General features: G+C 44.3%; 1 protein-coding gene across 2 annotated transcripts in view; it reads left to right on the top strand.

The window, feature by feature from the left end:
* The first annotated feature begins 369 nt into the window (after positions 1–369).
* The window catches only part of CD4 (CD4 molecule), a 43,011-nt gene continuing 20,921 nt past the window's right edge, over positions 370–22,459 (top strand). Inside the window, exons 1-3 of one of the 2 annotated variants that reach the window (XM_035028346.1) lie at positions 370–536; positions 6,869–6,974; positions 7,078–7,242. In XM_035028346.1, coding sequence (XP_034884237.1) covers positions 6,926–6,974; positions 7,078–7,242 — 214 coding nt within the window. In that variant the 5' untranslated portion in view covers positions 370–536; positions 6,869–6,925. The remainder of the gene's footprint in view (positions 537–6,868; positions 6,975–7,077; positions 7,243–22,459) is intronic. The other variant, XM_035028345.1, reaches the window with a different exon arrangement.

Below are 22,459 nucleotides of genomic sequence, written 5' to 3'. Positions count from 1 at the left end.
TCACTCTGCAGGCCTCAGCCCAGGCCCTCTCTGCCACACTGGGCCACCCATAGTGCGTCTGGTCCCTCCCCACTGAACAAATGCCCTCAGGACCCTGGCCAGGGGCTGTTTGGGGCTTATCAAATGCCCTCATGTGCCCCCCCCCCCGCCCACTTCTCCTTTCCTTGAAGCCCAAACCAGATTGTAGTATCATCAAGGCCGTCTTTTTCTTGTTACACAACAAGAAGTTCAGCGACACTCTGTGCTCCAGCCTAGTTCTGCTCAACTTTTTCCCTTGACTTTGGCATTTTCACTTTGACATCTTTCCCTGAGAGGCAGGGGGTGGGGACCCCAGTCCCAGATGGTGACGTTGGGCGTTGGCCCAGGCCTGGGGTGTAGAGGAGCCTCACCACTGGGCTTCCTGTCTCTTCGTTTACATACATCTCTGCAGAAGTAACAAGCACTCTCCCCAGTGGGCTCCTGGTTGCAGAGCTCCCCGCCCTCACGTAGACACACCTGTGTGAGAAGCAGAGGGGAGGAAAGACACAAGCCTGGAGGTAAGATGGATAGACTCAGCTTCATTCTTTTCCACGGGTCTGGGAAGGGGAGGAGAATGTGGCTGCAGATGCGTTGGAATGTTCTGGACTCCCAGTTCTCTGCCCACAACTCTGGCCACCTTCTCTTGTGTTTCGCACTAAATGAAATGCGAGATTCAAGAGGCCGGGGACTATGGCAAATTTCTCTCCACATCCCCCTGTGCTCAGCTCAGTGCCCGGAGCAGAAGGTACTCCTTAGAGGGGCGTTGAGCTAGATTGCAAGATCAGAGAAGGCACGGAGACTGGAGGCCACCCCGGGCTGAGAAAGGCAGTGGGAGTCAACTAGTCAAGGGCCCGTGGAGGAGAAGATAGGAAGAGGGGAAAGAGGGGAAAAAAGGTAGAAGAAAGGGCGGGAAATGGTTAGAAAGAATAAATACACATTAAGGACGAAGTATGCCCTTAAAAAAAAAAAAATGAGAAGAGGAAACAAAAGGAAAAGCAAGAAAATGAGAAGGACAAGTGAAATCTAGTCTAGAAGCAATGCTCCCCAAGTCAATTTTCCCAATGACTCAATTGCCAGAAATTCACCAGAAACCATATTTGCCTGCAGCATTTCATAAGCCTTATGACAGAGGTAAGTTCTTTTACCTATCTTTTCTGTTTATATTTATTTCTACATTTTGATCTACTTTGGGGCATTTTTAGGATTTTTGAACAATATGTCTAAGGGCCCTTCCATTTTAATGAGCTTTAAAATGATTAACGGAATTCTCTGACAGGGTTGAAACTGAACTCTTAGGTATGCAATGCTATAAACATGATAGATACATATTCTTAGGTAAATATGTCATTAGAAACACAGGTTCAAAGAAAGTTTTAGATGTCTCAGCTGCTCTCGAAAAGGGGGCTAGGTGGTTTCAGAAAGGGTTTGCAGGTCCCTCCTGGGCTTGGTGTGGTGTTGGGGGGATGCGGGGGGTGTTACCCCTCAAGATGGAATGCCCTGTACAATCCTGCCTCTTGCCTCCATGCTCTTTGTCTTTTCCCCTCTCCTAAGACCTCCATGGCCTTGTAGCATTGTCCCCCAGGTGTCCTACAGCCTTCCCTTCCAGACATATTTTGGGAGAGGGACCTTTTCGGTACCGTCAGATTCGTCAAACTAGAAAGGCCCCACTATCGCTAATTCAAACATTTGGCTCTGGGTGGGATAGTTCTTCCTGAAATGTCCATTTTCATGGGGCAAATTTTTAGGGGTGCAAGGCCGACAGTAGAACCTGGTGCGGGAGATCATTCCGTTTCGTATTTTGACAAATAATGTCTTGTGCTGTGTTAGATTCTGTGGGCTCATACAAAATGGCCGCCCTCTTAGCCTCGGATGAAGGAGTTCCCAGAGGACAGGGTCAGAGAGAACTCCCGACGTGATTTCCCTCTTTCAGCTGGGGGACACTTGTATAGAAGAGGTCTACCTCGACATAAAAACTCCCCCTCACCAACTGGTTCTAGGCAGAAGCCCTGTAGAGTCTTAGGCCCTGATCTGGGCCATAATGGTGAGATGGCCACAAGGGAGTTCAGTAGACCAAGGGCCTTGCTCATTTTAGACACTCAATAAATGTTAAACGAAATAACTTTGATGAGGGTGGGTGATGGGAAGGGACAGATAGGGGCCTGGGTTTTTAGGGCTCTAAAGTTGAGCTCTGTTCCACACCTTTTGGGAGATAGGGGAAGGGAGGAAGGAGGGCACGGCACCCCCCACGTGGGCGTCTGAGGCAAAGGAGAGGATGGTGGAGGTTGCAGGCACCGAACCACAAGGGTCCCTTAGAGGGTCATGGTCTCTAGGAAGTTTACATGAAACCAGTGAGCAGTAGAGAGAGTGTATGCGGTGGAGGGCACATCCCGCGGTGGGGGGCACATCCCATGGCAGGGCTTGAGGGGCTGCCTGGGGGCTCTGGGGAGAAGATGAAAGTGTCTGTGGGACCACAGACTGTTGCTGTGGTGGGGCTGCGCCCTCTTCCTCTCCCCAGTCTCGCCCCTCATCCCATCTGGGGGGCCAGGGCGAGGGCAACAGGAACCTCAAGAGTTCCGAGAGTTTGTGAGTTTGTGTTGCCATTTTGGTCTCATGGTTCTCTTGGTCTCTTTTGATCTCTCTTTTGGTCTCCTGCTCTGGGCATGGGTGTTGCCTTTCAGAATGTCTTCATCTCTTTCCCTCTGACTCTGCCCGGTTTGTACTACCCTGGGCTTGGCATGGGATCCGGGATTGTGTGAAGTGTAGCTAGCTGTGGCTTTAATGAGCTGTTCCGGGTCTCTCCCTCCCATCCTCCCTCACCCTCCCTTGAGGCCTCTGTGTGTTTCCTGGAATCTGTCCTTTTCCCTTGGTCCACCCTGCAGACATCTCCCTTGCACCCACCTTCGGCTCCAAGCTGTGCTCTGCAGGCTCCCTTCACATCAAAGCTGGTTGAAAGCCTGCATTCCTGCCAGAGCCCTGGATGCCTGTTCACTGGCAAGAAGGGGCTAGAGCTTAGTGGCAGCTGGAGGTGGAGATGAAAAAGGAGCAGAGGCAAGGGGCACTCTGGGCAAGACCAACAAAGCCAGAATTGGTTCCTGGCGTCTGAGACCAAGAGGAAGAGAGGTTCAGGTGTGGGGAGTCGAGTATGGGAGCCATCAGTGTGGGGAGGCACAGACACAAACACACAGATGTGAGCGAGAAACCAGGAAAGAGAAAGGCAGAAAGAGAGGGAGAGAGAGAGACGGGGGGCCACGGCCTGGGGGACCAGCAAGCCCTCCCAGCCTCTCTCAAGGGGCTATGGTGTACAGGATGTCACTGTACTGGGGCAGAGCGCCTCTGGGGAGGATGAGGATGTGGGAATCAAAAGCCTGCTCTCTGGGGCGGCAGCGGAAGCCCAAGTCACCAAAGCAAGCAGCAGCTGGAAACCCATAGCCTCCTCCACCGAGCTGAGCCCTGGGTGAGTTGGGACAGTACAAGGAGCTGGAGGTGGGGAAGAAGCCCTCTGCACAGACCTCAGGATCATGGCGTGAGGAAGAAGGAATGACCACCATTCGGGGAAGGGTCAAGAATGTCCCTAGCCTTCCCTAGGCATCTACCCTGAATTTGGACCCCAGGGAAGGGATATTCCAAATGGAGGCTCCTTTATTTTCCACTCACCAAGGACATATTGAGTCTGGGACGGGAGGACAGTGGGAACCACTCTCAGATATAAGAGCGGCCATACCCCACTCTCTCCCCTCAGCCTTCCTCTCAGCACCTCCATGCCCCATGCTAACTTGTAAACAACTACACCTGTGACCAGCCTCTGTCCTCCATTTCTGGAAACCTTCTTGATCTCTTCACTTCCTATTTCCCCGGTTAAAAAAAATTCTATCAGGGACATCTGGCTGGCTCAGTCGGAAGATCATGCAACTCTTGATCTCAGGGTCATGAGTTTGAGCTCCACGTTGGGTCTGTAGAGATTACTTAAAAAATAAATAAACTTAAAAAAAAAATTCTGTCAAGCCCCTACCTTGTGTTAGGCCCTGGGACATTCCTCTTTCAGGCAGATGGAGTGACTGGAGATGGCATGTATATCATATGTAATATATATGATGTATATATCTTCCCCCAAACCTCATTAGGAGGCCCATGTCCCCAGCACATCTGAGGACTACATCCCTATCATGGGCCAGTGCCCAACAGGAAACAGAATCTGCCTTAGATGGTTCAAGAGACTGCAGAAAGGGGGTTATTCCCAGAGGCGTGAAGAGGGAACCAGCCAGCGCATGGAGGGAGTATAGCTGTTGCTGGAAAGTGTGCCCGAGTAGGAAGAGAGTTAGGAAAAATACCCCAGCCTCCTTCCCTGACCCTCCCATCTTGTGGGTGCTTCCACTGGCCAACCCCAACTAGTAGCGGGGCGGGGCGGGTGGTGGCAAGGGAGCTGGGTGGTACGGTCTGCAGAAGTCAGCCTCCTTGTAGAGAGCAGGGCAAGGAGGTTGGAGAATGGCTCAGGGGTGGGAGGGGGTGGGGAGAGGGGGTGGGGGAGCACAAGAGTAGGCAACATGGATTGGGGTGACTTGGCTTCATCTAGGCCAGGGTTAGGTGTGGACACATTCTTAAATGACCCACTTTAGTAACAGAATTAATATGTTGAGTACAGAAAGAAGTCAGTGATTTTCCCTCCTCCATTCAATTCGATTTGGTTTAAGTTAACCAAACACATCCTAAATCTCTTCTCGATGCTCCAGCTGGTGCCAGGCCTACAGTGGTGGCAGAGCTGGCTGGAGCATCATCTTCATCCTGGAGGAGATCAAGCTGTGGGGTGTGGTGGGGGGTGGGGGCCCAAATCAAAGACTGGGCTGGGGGACAGAGAAACAAGTCTGGATGTAGGATCTCTTCTTGCCAAGCTCTGGACCAAGTTCACGCTGACACTGCCCCCCAAGGCAGCCACCCCTCTGAGGCCTACTTCCAGTCTGAGCCTGGAGCTCAAAGATACGAGCCCTGTTCCCATCTGCTTTCCAGACATTATCTGGTGGCCTTCCTCCAGTCCCCACTCCCTCCATGTCATCTGGTCCCCTTCCTAAAGCTCTATACAGACCATGTCCCATTTCTGCTCAAAACTCAGCAGTTCCTGCCAGTTGCCTGCAGAACAAAAAAACAGCCCTGACCCTCTAGCCTCCCTGTCAAGATTCTCCACCAAGCCTCAGATGCCTTCCCACATCCCACCCCCTCCCTCCCTGAGTCCTCTCCAGACTCCCAGCTGGGATCTCTGCCCTGCCCCCGACAGGCTGCCTGACTCACTGCTGTGGCATGGTGGGGTGCCCCCCTCCCCGCCCTCCCCCCCTCAGTTTCTGATTCAGCAGGTCTGGGGCGAGGCTTGAGAATTTGCATTTCTAACAAGTTAACAGCTGCTGCTGATCCAGGACCACACTTTGAGAATCGATGCTCTGGGTGCCTGGGTGGCTCAGTCGGTTGGGGATCTGTCTTCGGCTTGGGTCGGGAACTCGGGGTCCTGGGGCCCAGGGTGGAGCCCCGCCTCGGGCTCCCTGCTCATCAGGGAGCCTGCTTCTCCCTCTCCCACTGCCTCTCCTCCCTGCTTGTGCTCTCGTTTTCTCTCAAATGAATAAATACAATCTTTTTTTTTTTTTAAGATTTTATTTACTTATTTGAGAGAGCGAGAATGAGAGAGAGTACATGAGAGGGGGGAGGGTCAGAGGGAGAAGCAGGCTCCTCGCTGAGCAGGGAGCCCGATGCGGGACTCGATCCCGGGACTCCATCCCGGGACTCCAGGATCATGACCTGAGCCGAAGGCAGTTGCTTAACCAACTGAGCCACCCAGGCGCCCTGAATAAATACAATCTTAAAAAAAAAGAGAGAGAGAGAGAATCGCTGCTCTAACCTCAGGCCGCCCATTGTGCTAGGTTCATTCAGAGCCTTTCTACACCCCCTCCCCTCCCCCCGCCCCAGCCTCCACCATCTCCGGAGCTCACAGAAACCAAACAGCATTTTTCTGCCTTCCCTCAGAGGCCTTACAGGGTTGGTCTGAGAGTGAGCAGGGAGTTAACTCTCTGCTCCTTCTCTCCCTCACCCCATACAGTGTATCTGGCCCCAGGTCCTGGGGATTTGCCCTCAGACATGCCCCTCAGGGCGGTCTCTTTTTCCACATTTCCATAATTCTGACTTGTCTGAGTTTGGGCCTGTCCTCTCTCACCAGGACTGTGGCAACCTTGCTTCCTGGGCTCGGCCTCCTCCAGCTTGCCTTTTACAGAGCCGCTGAGGGAGCCACTCTGCAAACCAAATCATGTCCTTCTTTTTTTTTTTTTTTTAAAGATTTTATTTATTTGACAGAGAGAGACACAGTGCAAGAGGGAACACAAGCAGGGGGAGGGGGAGAGGGAGAAGCAGGCTTCCCGCCGAGCAGGGAGCCCGATGTGGGGCTCGATCCCAGGACCCTGGGATCATGACCTGAGCCGACGGCAGGCGCTTAAGGACGGAGCCAGCCAGGCGCCCCTAAATCATGTCCTTCTTGACATAAAGTCCTTTACTGGCTCCCTGGTGCCTAGGGCCACGGCCCGGCCTCACAGCAGGGCAGTCAAAGACCTTCACGGCCTGGCCTGGCCTGGCCGCCCCTGTCTCAGTCCCCACCAATCTGCCACCTTCTCTGTGAATCCTTCTCTGATTCCACTTTGAGAACCCACTCTGGCCTGGGCACAGCCTTGTGTAGCACGTCCGGATGGATGTCTGCTTAGCAGTCAGCATGTCTAGGTCCCTGGCTCGGCTGTATGGGTGAGATTGCCTATCATCCCCCTGGATCCCTTTGAGCCCCAAGCCCAATAAATGCCTGCTGACTAATGACTGGTATCTCCCTCAGGCCCTGCCCTTTGTGTGGGGGAAGGCCCAGGTCCCTGCCTGCCTCAGCAAGGCCACGATGAGTCGAGGGGCTGCTTTTAGGCACCTGCTCCTGGTGCTGCAGTTGGGTGAGTGCTCAGTCCTTGGGATCCTGGTGGGAGGAGGGGCTGCCTGGGAGATGCAAAAGTGGGGGGATGGCCTTGAGGCCTGACCTCCTTTTCTTCCACCTAGCGATGCTCCCCGCGGTCCCTCTGGGAAGAGAGGTGGTGTTGGCGAAGGTGGGAGACACAGCGGAACTGCCCTGCCATACTGCCCCGGGGAAGACCGTAGTCTTCAACTGGAAACATTCTTCCATGGTCAAGATTCTGGGGCGTCAGGGCTCCTTCTGGCTTACAGGTAGGGTGGCCCAGCTCCCCATCCAGGGAGGAAGACACCATGGACTGAACATCCCTGGTGTCAGAGCCCGGCTTCTGGTAAACTCTCAGATCCCAGAGGGGTCTGGTTGACAGGCTCAGGTGTGGTCTCCCAGTCCAGGGTTTCCCTGTGTCAACTGCAGGTGGCCCAGGGAGTGGCTTTTGGTGTCTATTATAATTTCAGAATTTTAATGTTCATGGCCTTATTTTAATGGATCTTAGAGAAATAACTATCATATAAAACCTGTAATTTCATGGATATTATTGCTACAGACCCAGGATGATACGTTTTTACTTCCATTAAAAAGCAACACAATGATATTTTTTCTCGCTTTTAAAGTAAAAAGAATTAAGATCTCCATACTTCTTAGGAACGTATTTTGCAGTAAAGGAGTTTTACTGTCACATTGAGGTTTGCCCTTATACTCTTCTTTAAATAATTCTTCTTTCTTGTATGTATGGCCTCTAATATTCAACTTGTTGAACAGAAGCACCATATGAGAAAACCTCATCAGCATGAAATGTGTTTTTGTAAATATGTTTTTATTTTATAAGTTTATTAGATTTACCATTGTTTGTATTTCATTGCTCATTTTTATTTTTATTGGTTTTTTTAAGATTTTATTTTAAAGTAATCTCTACACTCAACGTGGGGCTTGAATTCACAACCCCAAGATCAAGAGTCATACCCTCCACCACTGAGCCCACCAGGTGCCCTTCATTGCTTATTTTTAATAACTTTTTAATTATGAAAAATTTAAACATATATAAAAGTAGAATAATTAGATAATGAACTCCCATGTATCCCACTCAGCTTCAGCAATTATCGATTCATGGTCAATTAATGGTTTCCTTTCATCTACATCCCCAAACCTCCACCACCATATTATTTTATAGCAAATACCAAGCATTGTATTATTTAGTCTGTAAATACTTCGATATGTATCTCTAAAATGTAATGATTCTTTTTTTCTTCCCCTCCTAAAATGTAATGACTCGTTTTTTTTTAAGATTTTATTTATTTATTTGACAGAGAGAGAGAGAGAGAGAGCATGAGGAGAAGGGAGGGGTAGAGGGAGAGGAAGAGGCAGGCTCCCCAGCGAACAGGGAGCCCAATGTAGGGCTCGATCCCAGGACCCCGGGATCATGACCTGAACCAAAGGCAGACACCCAACCCACTGAGCCACCCAGGTGCCCCAAATGTAATGACTCTTTAAAAAAACATATCCACAGTATCATTGTCACCCATTAAAAATGAAGAATAATCCCTTAATGATGATAAATATCCAGGCAGTGTTCAAATTTTCCTAATTGCCTCTAATATTATTTTTACATTTGGTTTATATGAATCAGGATCCAGATAAAAATTTAGGCATGGTATTTGGTTGATATGTCCCTTAAATCCCTTTGAATTTACATATTTGCTCCCCCAGATTTTTTTCTCTTACCGCTGATTGGTTGAAGAAACGAGGCAACTGTCCTGTGAAGTTTTACACGTTTGAATAGGAGCTGGCTGCATTCCTATGGTGTCATTTAACATGTTCCTCTGTCCCTTGAATCTCCTATCGATTGGTGGTTAAACCTAGAGACTTGATTAAGTTCACATTTAATTTTTTTAAAAGATTTTATTTATTCATTTGTCAGAGAGAGAGAGAGTGAGCGAGCACAAGCAGGGGGAATGGCAGGCGGAGGGAGAAGCAGTCTCCCTGCAGACCAAGGAGCCCAATGCAGGACTGGATCCCAGGACCCTGGGATCATGACCTGAGCAGATGCTTAACTGACTGAGCCACCCAGGTGTCCCAGTAATTTTTTTACAAGAACACCTCATAGGTGGTGTTTTGTACTACCAATTTCATCACATCAGGAGCTATGAGATGTCTATAACTCTTTTTGTGCTATTAAGATTAATTGATGGGCTCAAGTGTTAGCTGTGATAATTATAAAAACATTATTTTTTGTTTTTAATAGTGCCTTCCATTTATGTCAAATGCTACAGACTCTCTGTTTATTATAGTGATACAAACTTTCCTTTTATTTATTTTTATTATTTATTTTATTATTATTATTTCTAAAGATTTTATTTATTTGAGAGAGAGGGAGCACAGAGAGAGAGGCAGAGAGAGAAGTAGACACCCCACCAAGCAGGGAGCCTGATGTGGGGCTTGATCCCAGGACCCTGAGATCATGACCTGAGCCGAAGACAGAAGCCTGACTGACTGAGCCACTGAGGCACCCATTTATTTTTTATTTTTAGAGAGAGAGAGCATGAACTGGGGGTGGGAGGGGCAAAGGGAAAGGGAGAGGGAGAATCTTAAGCAGGGTCCACACTCAGTGCAGAAGCCCAATGCGACGCTCTATCTCACAACCCTGAGATCATGACCTGGGCCAAAATCAACAGTCAAATACTTAAACTACTGAGCCATCCAGGCGCCCCTAAACTTTCCTTTTAAAATAAATTTATTTAATCTAAAAAAAGTGAATGCATTTAAAGATGTTACATTAATAAGATAGGTAGATTTGGCCAAAATCATGTATAAGATGTGTGAATGGTTGATGTCTGGGGAAATACGGCTTTAGTCCAAGACTCTGACTTTACTAGTGAGGAAACTGAGGCCCAAGGAGAAGTCCCTGCCCCGAGTTTGTGCCCAGTTAGAGGCAGAGCTGGGGCTAGAGCTTTGGTCTTTCAACTTTCAGCCCTAGGCTCTCTTGTAGAAAGTTATCCTCAGTGCAATCAAAACTGAATTGGCCACAGTGCATAGAAAACCATCTTTGTTGAAAATGGATGTCTCCTCTTCTTGCCTCTGTCCAGTGGGAGAGAAGTCCTCCATTTTTGGCAAGGAGGTTCTTGCTGGGGCCCCAGAGTGAAAATTCAGACACCCACCCATGTCCACTCTTCATGTTTGCACATGAAGAAAAAGGGGGATATTGGGCTGGATCTTTATTGACCCAAAGCCATTCCCTAAAATTAACAAAACCCCCAATTCCTGATCTCTTTCTGATAAAGGCACACAAAGCAGAAATCAGCAGGTTAACTGCCCTTTGCCTGCCCATGTCCTTTCCTTCAGACAGCTGTTTAAAGAGGACCCTATGGGGGCGCCTGGGTGGCTCAGTCAGTTAAGCGTCTGTCTTCGACTCAGGTCATGATCTGGAGAACCTGGGATTGAGCCCTGCGTTGGGCTCCCTGCTCAGTGGAGAGCCTGCTTCTCCTTCTCCCTCTGCTCTTCCCCCACGCTCGAGCTCTCTCATTCTATCTTAAATAAATAAGGTCTTTTAAATAAAATAAACAAACAAACAAACAAATAGGACCCTATGATCAAACTAACCTGTGTCCTTTCTTGGCCTGTGGGCTCCTAGTGCCCATTATGTAATTTTCACCCCGGCAGAGCTCAGAACACTCCCACAAATTCTGCAAGTGATTTTTCTTGTCCTAGAATTTTATTCTGCTGAATTACTTGAAATAAGCAGACTTCCAGCTGAGACTTTCTTTATTTTTATTAATTTTAAAGTTAAAATGATTTGAAAAAGCAACACAGGTACATGGTAAACATTTAAAACCATACAAATGATACCCAGTGTGTTGAAAACAAAATTCAGCTGAGTAAATTTGGAGATCTAACTGGCTTTATTCAGTGATTCATAAATTGGGTAACATCCCAACTAGCAAATAGAAAAGAGCTCTGAAGAGCTGTAGAAAGGAAAGTTTTGTTTTGTTTTGTTTTTTTAGATTTTATTTATTTATTTGACAGAGAGAGACATGGCGAGAGAGGGAACACAAGCAGGGGGAGTGGGAGAGGGAGAAGCAGGCTTCCTGCCGAGCAGGGAGCCTGATGTGGGGCTCAATCCCAGGACCCTGGGATCATGACCTGAGCCGAAGGCAGATGCTTAACGACTGAGCCACCCAGGTGCCCTAATTTTATTTTTTTAGAAGATTTTATTTATTTGACAGAGAGAGAGTACAAGCAGGGGGAGGGGCAGAGGGAGAAGCAGGCTCCCCACTGAGCAGGGAGCCCGATGCGGGGCTTGATCCCAGGACCCTGAAATCATGACCTGAGCTGAAGGCAGACGCTTAACCAACTGAGCCACCCAGGCATTCCAGAAGTTTTAATAAAGTTCAACTTACCAAATATTGTTTTCATGGGTGGTGCCTTTGGTGTTCCATCTAAAAAAGTCATTGCCATACCCAAGGTAGTCTAGTTTTTCTTCTAGGAGTTTATTATCTTTGTGTTTTACATTTAGATCTATGATCCATTTTGAGTTAATTTTTATGAAAGATATAAGATTTGTTACTGGATTCTTTTTCCTTCTTTCTTTCTTTCATTTGTTCATTCATTCATTCATTTTTTTCTCTGCATGCAGACATCCTGTTGTTCTGGCACCATTTGTTGAGAAGGGGACTATCTCTATTCCACTGTGTTGCCTTTGTTTCTTTGTAAAAACACAGTCAGCTGTATTCATGTGGGTCTTTCTGGGCTCTCGATTCTGTCCCATTGATCTATTTGTCTATTGTTTTCATCAATACCACGTCTTGATTACTGAGAATTTATAGTAAGTCTCAAAGTCAGGTAGGTAATATCAGTTCTACAACTTTGTTGTTCTCCTTCAGTATTGTGTTGGCTATTCTGGGTCTTATGCCACTTCATATAAACTTTAGAATCAGTTTTTGGGTTTTTTAAAAGATTTTATTTATTTATTTGATAGAGAGAGCACAAGCAGGGGGAGTGGGAGAGGGAGAAGCAGGCTTCCCGCCAAGCAGGGAGCCCGATGCGGGGCTCAATCCCAGGACCCTGGGATCATGACCTGAGCCGAAGGCAGACACTAAATGACTGAGCCACCCAGGCTCCCCGAAAGGAGAGGTTTTTAAAGGCAGAAAAGGGGTGGGGAAAAGGAAGTTTATTAGTAAAGAGTGCATTGTTTCAGGCAAGGCCACCTGCTTGAGGGGACAGAAGGGGTCTGTCAGGCAGATTTCCTCACTAGTGCTGACCAGGTAATTCCAGATTGACTCATTAAAGTTTCTGTTCCTGGGAAGAGCTGAAACTGCAATTAGGTTAGGTATTAAGTCTTGGTTTGCTGATGTGGGGGTTAGCATAACTGACTCCATTTTGGTCCTGTTGGCTCTTGTTTCAAAGTTCCCCTCTTTTGATCATAGCTCACAGCTAAACTGAGCTTGGCATTAGCGCCCCTCCCAGCTACTGCTCTGAAGTTCTTGAAGTTTCTGTTGATTCTTTGTCTGGTACTCACAGGTCATGACTTTTCCCCCCTAATCTCTGTGACATTCACAGGTTATAACTTCAAGTTTACAGTTTTAAAGTTGGTGGTTCTTTTTGTTCCTTTTCTGATGTTCCAGTCTTAGGGAGATCATTTGCTTGGTGGTTAACAGCAGCAAACAGTGTGTTTAAAACCTTTGAGAGGGAGGCACTTGGGTGGCTCAGTCCCTTAAGTTTCTGCCTTCCGCTCAAGTCATAATTCTGGGGTCCTGGGATCGAGCCCCGAGTTGGGTTGGGCTCCTGACTCAGCAGGGAGTCTGCTTCTCCCTCTCCCTCTGCCCCTCCCCTTGCTCATGCCTTCTCTCTCTCCAATAAATAAATAAAACCTTAAAAAAAGAAAATAAAGCCTTTGAGAAGATACGGTGCACCAGGGAGACTAGTGTGATTATTATTAGCAGGAAAATTCCCAATGTTTGGAGTGCACTTTGGAGTCATGATCCCTAAGACCCAAACCAATAAAAATCAAGCAAGTCAAAGAAAGACCCCATTAAAAGAGTCACTTTTTTTTTAAGATTTTATTTATTTATTTGACAGAGAGAGACATAGCAAGAGAGGGAACACAAGCAGGGGGAGTGGGAGAGTGAGAAGCAGGTTTCCCACAGAGCAGGGAGCCCGAAGCGGGGCTTGATCCCAGGACCCTGGGATCACAACCTGAGCCGAAGGCAGACGCTTAATGACTGAGCCACCCAGGTGCCCTAAAGGAGTCACCTTTTTAAGCCAAGTGACTTGGTCGGTGAGCTTATGTAACTGAATTTCAACCTCCCTAGAAGTGTTAATCCAGGCTCAGCAGGTGATGTTGGTCATGGCAGACACTTCCTTGCTCAGCTAAGAGAGAATTAAAGTCTGTCTTATTATCAAGAATAACTTTGGCCAGAGAGCCTAAGGATTTTTGTCGGGCAGCTATAATTTTAGCAGTGGATTCTGCAATACTTTCAAGAGTTAAGACGTTCCTGATCATAGCCTCATTTGCATTTAATACTAGCCAGGGGAACACTGGTCTACCAAGCTAATTTTGAATCAGGAATGCCTCCTGGCAATTCCTGTTTGAGTCTGTGGTTCAGGACTGGAAAGGCGACAGTCATGGAGACCAGTAAAATTTAGGGGTCTGTAGACCACACAGGTGGTTTTCTTCTGATTACCCTTGACTGGTGTCCCTTCCCCAGGTTTGGGATTGTTAACCAGAGACAGGGAAATGGACCAGGGGGTCTCTAGCATCATGGACAGATCAAAATTTTTGATGACCAATCTAGCAGTCTGAAGGGTTACCCGCCTTAACAATGACCTGGGAGATCCAGATGATAGTGTTATCTTTCCAAGCCAAAGCCAGAGTAAAGGAAAGAAAGAGAGGAAGAAAGAGTTTCATGTTCAGTTTAAGTATGAAGTCTTGATCCAGCTCCTTGAGTGGAAGCAATTTATCATAACATCAGCTACTTCTCTTCTTAGACAATTTGATTTTCAGGTGTCCAGCTCAAAGATTTTGAGGTGCACAGGGCCAGATGGCAGGTGGCAACTTCCTCAGCTGTAGGACATGTCCCCAAGGCTCAGGTTCCTGAAGTTTGGCTGCCATCTGGGTAGCGAAAAGGACCTGATTTAGTTCCATCCGAGGAAATTCAAAGGCAGTCTTTGTTCTTAGTGATTCCAAATCAAAAGGAGAAAAGAAAATTGGAAATGTTAGTTTGGAGAGTTGCAGCCAGATATTTGAGGGAACTAGAAGAATTCAGGACCCAGACCAGTATACAGGTATATAAGAAAAATTCAAAGACAATTAACAGGGTTAGAATCTAATATGGACAAAGGTGCAAACATAATTTTTGTCTCTATAATTATCCCCATTTTTATCAAAGATAATTACAATAAAACTAATTCATCTGCATTAAACTTGGTCTGATTATTTACATAAGTGCAGCAAGAATAGTGATTGACCATATAAGCATTTCTTTCTTTCTTTCTTTCTTTCTTTTTTTTTTTTTTAAAGACTGCTTTGCTGGAACATTATGAACAAGGTACCAGGTCAGTTTTTCCAAGGGGCTTTATTGGCTCCATAAAGTCGACCTTATTTCTTCAAAGCTGTCTGGTTATATCTGAATCTATGTTTGTCTCTCTTAAATAGAACATTCCAGTCAAAGCCTTGGTAATATAACCAATGTTTCCATTTGTGTCCTGTTACAAGGAGAATATTGTCTCATTGAACTTGTGTGAATAACTATTTTGTCATAATAAGAATACTCAAGAGTTTTCAAATTTTGGAGGGATTAGGTAGGGAGAAAAAGTAAATGTTTCATCTTTGGTTACAGAGGCATACTTTACTAACTTGTTATAAGTCATAAATGGCTTAAGAGAAAAAGTTTCCTCAATCTGGAAAAATAAAACATTAAAGAACCAGCAATGTTTCAAGCAAGAAGTCATAAAAATTATAATCATCCTCCTCAGCTCATTAAGTCCCATGTTATTAATTCTTGCTTAAATCTAGTTTTTTTTTTCCATTAATTCTGGAAAGTCTTACTTTGTTCATTTTTTTTTAATCTTAAAGTTATCAGAAACCTGTGTTTGCTAGAGTCCTTTCAATGAATCTTTTTTTTTTAAAGATTTTATTTATTTATTTGACAGAGACACAGCGAGAGAGGGAACACAAGTAGGGGGAGTGGGAGAGGGAGAAGCAGGCTTCCCGCCGAGCAGGGAGCCCGATGCGGGGCTTGATCCCAGGACCCTGGGATCATGACCTGAGCTGAAGGCAGACGCTTCGACTGAGCCACCCAGGCGCCCTCAGTGAATCTTCTTGATGAAGCACCTTTGTAGGGACTTTTGCAAAAGCATCAGAGTAATACATGAACTGTCTATAAGTGACAAAAGACTTTTAAAAAAATGTGTTAAAGATCTGATGAAAGAAAAAAAAAGATCTGATGAAAGTTCAGTATAATGAAATTGACAAGGAAATCTGGTTATTTCTGTGAAACACAACATTTTATTTCATTTCATTTCATTATTTCATTTCATGTTTTACTTTTTTGAGAGAGAGAGCATGAACAAGGGCAGAGAGGCAGAGGGAGAGGGAGAGAAAGAACCCCAAGCAGGCTCCACACTCAGTGCAGAGCTGGGCTCAATCTGAGATCATGAGCTGAGCTGAAATCAAAAGCCAGACACTCAACTGCCTGAGCCACCCAGGTGCCCCAAAACACAATATTTTAAAATGATAACTGGAGGCTCACTTTAGGACAAAATTATTTTCTTTTTCCTCAACCAAAAAAAGCATTTCCATTTTTCTTTTACCATACTTTTTTTTTTTTTTTTTAAGTCACGGGGCCTGAACTCACGACCCTGAGATCAAGACCTGAGCTGAGATCAAGAGTCAGATGCTTAACTGACTGAGCCACCCAGGCGCCCCTACCATACCTTCTTTTACCAAAAACTCACATCCTACTTTCCTTGCATATGGAGAATGTTTTCCTTATTATTTCAAGTAGTTTAAATTACATATATTAGACTTTTTTTAGCCCCTAAAAACCTTTAATTTCTAGTGGAAACTATGAAGTGAGCAATTGCATTAGCATTCTGTGGCTTGGCAGACATATAAATATGTTTTATAACTTCTAGAAACATGCTTTCTTTTTTTAAATAAAGATTTTATTTATTTATTTATTTGAGAGAGAGAGAGAGAGCATAAGCGGGGGGGAGAGAGGGGCAGAGAGAAAGGGAGAGGCAGACTCCCCACTTAGCAGGGAGCCGGATGCGGGGCTTAATCACAGGACTCTGAGTTCATGACCTGAGCTGAAGGCAGATGCTTAACCGACTGAGCCACCCAGGCACCCCGAAACATATGCTTTCTCATAGTAATTTTTTTAATGTGGCACAAAACATGGTTTACTAACAGATGCAAATATCTTTTGTTCCTCTATAAAAGGAAGCCCAAAGTAGATAAACCTATGTTCAGTAATTAATGTTTCAGTACTTTATATTATTTAGAAATGATCCAGATATTTAGACTATTCATCATTTAACTTAGCAAAACTTTAAGGTTTCAGGTTACTAAAAAGATTTGGGGGAACCATCAAAAATTCACCTAAAAACTTTTATCTCACTTATATCTATTTAATTTACTTGTTCTCAACAATTATTTTTAGATTAATTATACAAATTTCATCATACCAAGTTATTTTTTTCTTGCGGAGAAGTTTTGTAACAGAGATAACAAGAACTTATTTGACTAATAACCCCAGGTAGAATAAAAGTTGTGTGTCTGCATTGTTTTTATTTTTAAAAAAATTTTTAAAGATTTTATTTATTTATTTGAGAGAGAATGAGCGGGGAAAGGGAGAGGGAGAAGCAGACTCCCTGCTGAGCAGGGGAGCCCCCCTCCCCCCACACGGGGCTCTATCCCAGGACTCTGAGACCCTGACCTGAGCTGAAGGCAAACTCTTAACTGACTGAGCCACCCAGGCGCCCCGTCTGCATTGTTTTTAATGTTGATAATTCTAAAGACATATCTAGTTTAATTAAACCAACAAATGTAAACTAGCTTTTAATTACTAAAGATTACCTCAGATCATGTGAACCCGAAAAGTGTTTGGTTTCATTTTTACTACATTTCTTTTTTTTTTTTTTTTAAGATTTTATTTACTTGACAGAGAGAGAGAGAGCACAAGTAGGCAGAGGGGCAGGCAGAGGGAGAGGGAGGAGGTTCCCTGCTGAGCAGGGAGCTCGATGCAGGGCTGGATCCCAGAACCCCGGGATCATGACCTGAGCCGAAGGCAGGTGTTTAACCATCTGAGCCACCCAGGCACCCCAAAAATCCTTTTAAATATCTTGTCAGTGTTCACCTGGGACAAACAGTAAATATTCTTGGACTCAAGAGGTAGCCACAAAGAGGGTGCGAAAGATATTTTATTTTCTCTCTCTACTTGGTACTACAGTCAGAGATAGAGAAGAGCTGACTCTGGTAGGAGTTCTCACCTTGAGCTGGGTTCTGCCAGTTTTTCCAGGATCCCATCTGTATGCAGCTCGGGTATCTACCAGAATTTGGCAAAGTTTTCCATTAGCTTTAATTTTAGTTTTCCCTTGGCTGCTTGAAGGGAATAACATAGCAGTTTAGCAAAAAATCCCATAGAGTCCCATCAACTCTGGGAGGGGTCCAGATAGGGGCTCTCTTTTGAGGATAGTATGGGTGTGTCTGTAAGGTCACTCGTTTGGCAGACTTTTGTTTACGGTCTTGTAGTCTTTTCAGAGTGGAAAGACAATTCAGGCGGAGGATTACTGGAATGAGTAGTCAAATAAAGAAGGATAGAGGGGAGCAGTGGAGTTACGTCAGTCTTATAGTGTTTTGTTTTAGGTACCGCTGTGTCTTTAATTTTTCATTTGCTTTTTTGCAATGCATCTTTTAATGAAGGTATTTTGGAATTTTGAAACCTTTTTTTTTCCCATCATGATAAGTGTACTCTTTAATCCCCATCCCCTATTTCCCCTGTCTCCCCAACCCTTCCCTTCTGGTAACCATCAGTTTGTTCTCTATAGTTAAGAGCCTACTTCTTGGTTTCTCTCTCTCTCTCTCTCTTTTTTTCTTTGCTTGTTTGTTTTGTTTGTTAAATTCCACATATGAGTGAGATCATATGGTGTTTGCCTTTCTCTAACTGACTTATTTTGCTTAGCATAATACTCTTTAGCTCCATCCATGTTGTTACAAATGGCAAGATTTCGTTCTTTTTTTTGTGGCTCAATAGTATTCCATTATATGTATACCACCTCTTCTTTATCCATTCATCTATGGACACTGGGGCTGCTTCCATATCTTGGCTACTCTAAATAATGCTGCAATAAACATAGGGGTGAATGTATTCCTTTGAGTTAATGTTCTTGTATTTTTTTTTTAAGTTGTATTTATTTTTTTAGTAATCTCTACACCCAACATGGGGCTCAAACTCATGACCCTGAGATCAAGAGTCACATGCTCTTCTAACTGAGCCAGCCAGGCACCCCGTGTTCTTGTATTTTTTGGGTAAATACCTAGGAGAGCAATTCCTGGGCCATAGGGTAGTTCTATTTTTAATTTTTTGAGAAACCTCCATACTGTTTTCCCCAGTGTCTGCACCAGTTGCATTCCCACTAACAGTGCAAGAGGGTTCCTTTTCCTCCACATCCTCACCAACACTGGTTGTTTCTTGTGTTTTTGATGTTTGACTTAGCCATTCTGGGGAGGGGGGGAGTGATAACACATTGTAGTTTTGATTTGCATTGATTTACATTTCCCTGATGATGAGTGATGTCGAGCATCTTTTCATGTGTCTGTTGGCCAACTGTATGTCTTCTTTGGAGAAATGTCTGTTCATGTCTTTTGCCCATTTTTTAATTGGAGTATTTGGTTTTTGGGTGTTGAGTTGTATCAGTTCTTTATATATTTTGGACACTAATCCTTTATCAGAATATGTCCTTTGTAAATACCTTCTCCCATTCCGCAGGTTGCCTTTTAGTTTTGTTAATTGTTTCTTTGCTGTGCAGAAGCTTTTTATTTTGATGTAGTCTCAATAGTTTATTTTTGCTTTTATTTCCCTTGCCTCAAGAGACGTCTTGTTGCTATGGCCAATGTCAGAGAGATTACTGACTGTGCTTTCTTCAAGGATTTTTACGGTTTCATGGTGGGTGGGAGATGGACTAAATGGGTGATGGGTATTAAGGAGAGCACTTGTTATGATGAGCACTGGGTGTTACACATAAGTGATGAATCACTAAATTCTACTCCTGAAATCAATATTATACTATACATTAACTAACTAGAATTTAAATTAAAATTTGGGGAGGGGAAAGGGTTTTTATGGTTTCAAGTCTCACATTTAGGTCTTTTTTTTTTTTAAGATTTTATTTATTTATTTGTCAGAGAGAGAGCATAAGCAGGGGGAGCTGCAGGCAGAGGGAGAAGCAGGCTCCCCATTGAGCAAGGAGCCTGATGTGGGACTCAACCCTGGGATCATGACCTGAGCCAAAGGCAGGTGCTCAACCGACTGAGCCACCTAATTGATGATATAATTGCAGTTTATTTCTGGGTTTTCTGTTCTATTCCATTGATCTATGTGTCTATTTTTATGTCAGTATCATTCTGTTATAATTACTACCAGTTTGTAATATAACTTGAAATCTGGATTGTGATACCTCCAGTTTTGTTTTTCTCTTTCAGGATTCCTTTGGCTATTTGAGGTCTTTTGTGGTTTCACACAAATTTTAGGATTGTTTGTTCTAGCTCCGTAAAAATTGCTGTTGGCATTTTGATAGGGATTGCCTTAAATCTGTAGATTGCTTTGGGTGGTATAGACATTTTATTTTATTTAAATTTTTTTTGTTGTAATTTTATTTAATTTTTCAGTAATCTCTATACCCAACATGGGGCTCAAACTCATGACCCCAAGATCAAGAGTTGCATGCTCTCCCGACGGAGCCAGCCAGGTGCCCTAGTATAGACATTTTAATAATATTTGTTCTTCCAATCCATGAGCATGGAATGTCTTTCCATTTCTTTGCATCATTTGAATTTTATTTCATCAGTGTTTTATAGCTTTCAGAGTACAGGTCTTTCACCTCTTTGGTTAAGTTTATTCCTAGATATTTTATTGGTTTTGGTGCAATTGTAAATGGGATTGCTTTCTTAACTTCATTTTCTGCTGCTTTATTAGTGTATAGGAATGCAATAGATTTCTGTGCATTGATTTTGTATCCTACAGTTTTACTGAATTCATTTATCAGTTCTAGTGTTTTTTTGGTGGAGTCTTTAGGGTTTTCTATAGATAGTATCATGTCATCTGTGTATAGTTTTACTTCTTCCTTACCAATTTGGATGCCTTTTATTTCTTTTTGTTGTCTAATTGCTGTGGCTTGGACTTTCAATACTATGTTGAATAAAGGGGGTGAGAGTGAACATCCTATGGTCCAGAAGCCATAAATATTAATGAAAACGACCAAATCTTATTAAAAACAACCTAAGATTAGACAAAGGAGCATGTGTGCTAGAAGGTGACATGCTTAACTTTTTAGAATTTAAGGATCCCATCTTTATCGTTATTTATTTATCTTTTAAGCTGAGCCTTTGGGACTCTTGAGCCTAAAGGGGATGTGATGCTGGGTAGAGAATTGTGTGATCTTTTACAGTGTATCTCAATCTTGAGATTGGTGGGTGACCTAATGTCAATCTAAAACATACCATGACCAACTTATACTGACACGGGAGTCTAGGTTAGGTGGCCACTGCTCTGACAACTTTTAAATGCTCAACCTGTGCCCAACAATTTTGCAGCTACTTCTGAGTAGCAATAGCCTTTATCTACACAAAACAAACCAAACATCTGCATCTTAATATACCAGCAGTAACCAAGAGATATTATTACTGTGGCCTGGCCAAATACACATTGCTGTGTACCACCAGCAATTCCCAAACGTGAAACTGGGGTTTGGAGAAAGGATTGTACTGGCAAACCCCCCAAAATGAGGAATGTGGGCTGATTCCAAATAGCAGTTCCTATAGTGGAATCTAGGGAAATTCCAAGTAAATGCGGAATTGCAGACTAAATTGCTAGCAGTTCCCAGTTTGGAATCTGGGGATGGAACCAAGGACTGGGTTTTCCAATCAAATGGTGAACTGTGGTCCAAATTACCACCAGTTCCCAACATGGAACTAGTGGTTCCAGACAAATGAGGAACTGACTGGAAAGCTAATTAGATCACGAGCTTGATGCAAAGAGTGCGGAACTCAGAACCAAGGGGGCTTACCCATGGCCCTTGGAAATGGTGAGAAATACAGAGAACTCAAAAGGGTTCACAAGTACCAAGCCTGTGTTTCTCATTGTCCCTGAATGCTGTCAGAAGTTTCCTTCAATCCCACCACTGCTGCCAAATCTGTGAAAAAACAAAATTCAACTCAGTAAATTTGAAGATCTAATTGGCTTTATTCAGTGATTCATGAATTGGGCAGCATCCTATCCAGCAAATAGAAAGGGGTTCCAAGGAGCTGTAGAAAATGAAAGGTTTTAAAGGCAAAGAGGGGGCAGGAAAGTTTATTAGCAAAGAGTGCTCATTTCAGGCAAGGTCACCTTCCTAAGGGGGACAAAAAGGGTATATCAGGCAGACTTCCTCACTAGTGATGACCAGGTCATTCCAGACTGTCTGGTTAAAGATTACATTCCTAGGAGAGTCTTGGTTTGCAGATGTGGGGATTAGCATAAGTGACTCCATTTTGGGCCTATTGTCTCATTTTTAATAAATGATAATAAATCTTCCTGTACTGTTGATCCCGTTTCTCAGTTACCTTCCCCAGAGGCAACTTTTAACCAGTTTTTGTGTTTCCTTCAAGAGATGATCTCTGCATATATGTATACAGTCCCCTCTTTTCTTACATAAAATAATAAATTCATCATATATATGTATGTACATATGTATATGTATATATTGAGTGCTTACAAGTGCCAGGTAATGTTCTACATTAGGCGCTGGGGATATAATACAGTGGAAAACAAAAGAGACATTCAGATAGTGGTTCTAACCTTGCTTTCTTTCTTTTAAATTAGACAGATATTCATATGTGTGTGTTTATATATCTATATCTGTCTATATTTCTACCTCATTTCTTTTCAGTGACTACACAGTTCTTTTTCATAATTATACCATGTTTTATTTATTTATTTTAAAGATTTTATTTATTTATTTGAGACAGAGAGAATGAGAGACAGAGAGCATGAGAGGGAGGAGGGTCAGAGGGAGAAGCAGACTCCCTGCCGAGCAGAGAGCCCAATGCAGGACTCGATCCCGGGACTCCAGGATCATGACCTGAGCCGAAGGCAGTCGCTTAACCAACTGAGCCACCCAGGCGCCCTATACCATGTTTTATTTGACTAACCCATATTGTCGCACACTTAGGCTGTTTTCAGTTTATTGCTATCACAAACGGTGAATCAAACTGTGTATCTC

Source organism: Mirounga leonina, unplaced genomic scaffold, assembly GCF_011800145.1.
Source record: "Mirounga leonina isolate KUSES-001 unplaced genomic scaffold, KU_Mleo_1.0 Mir_201, whole genome shotgun sequence".
In the NCBI taxonomy this organism is placed as follows: Eukaryota; Metazoa; Chordata; class Mammalia; order Carnivora; family Phocidae; genus Mirounga; species Mirounga leonina.
The sequence above is the reverse complement of the archived record's forward strand: the minus strand, read 5'-3'. Positions and strand labels throughout refer to the sequence as shown.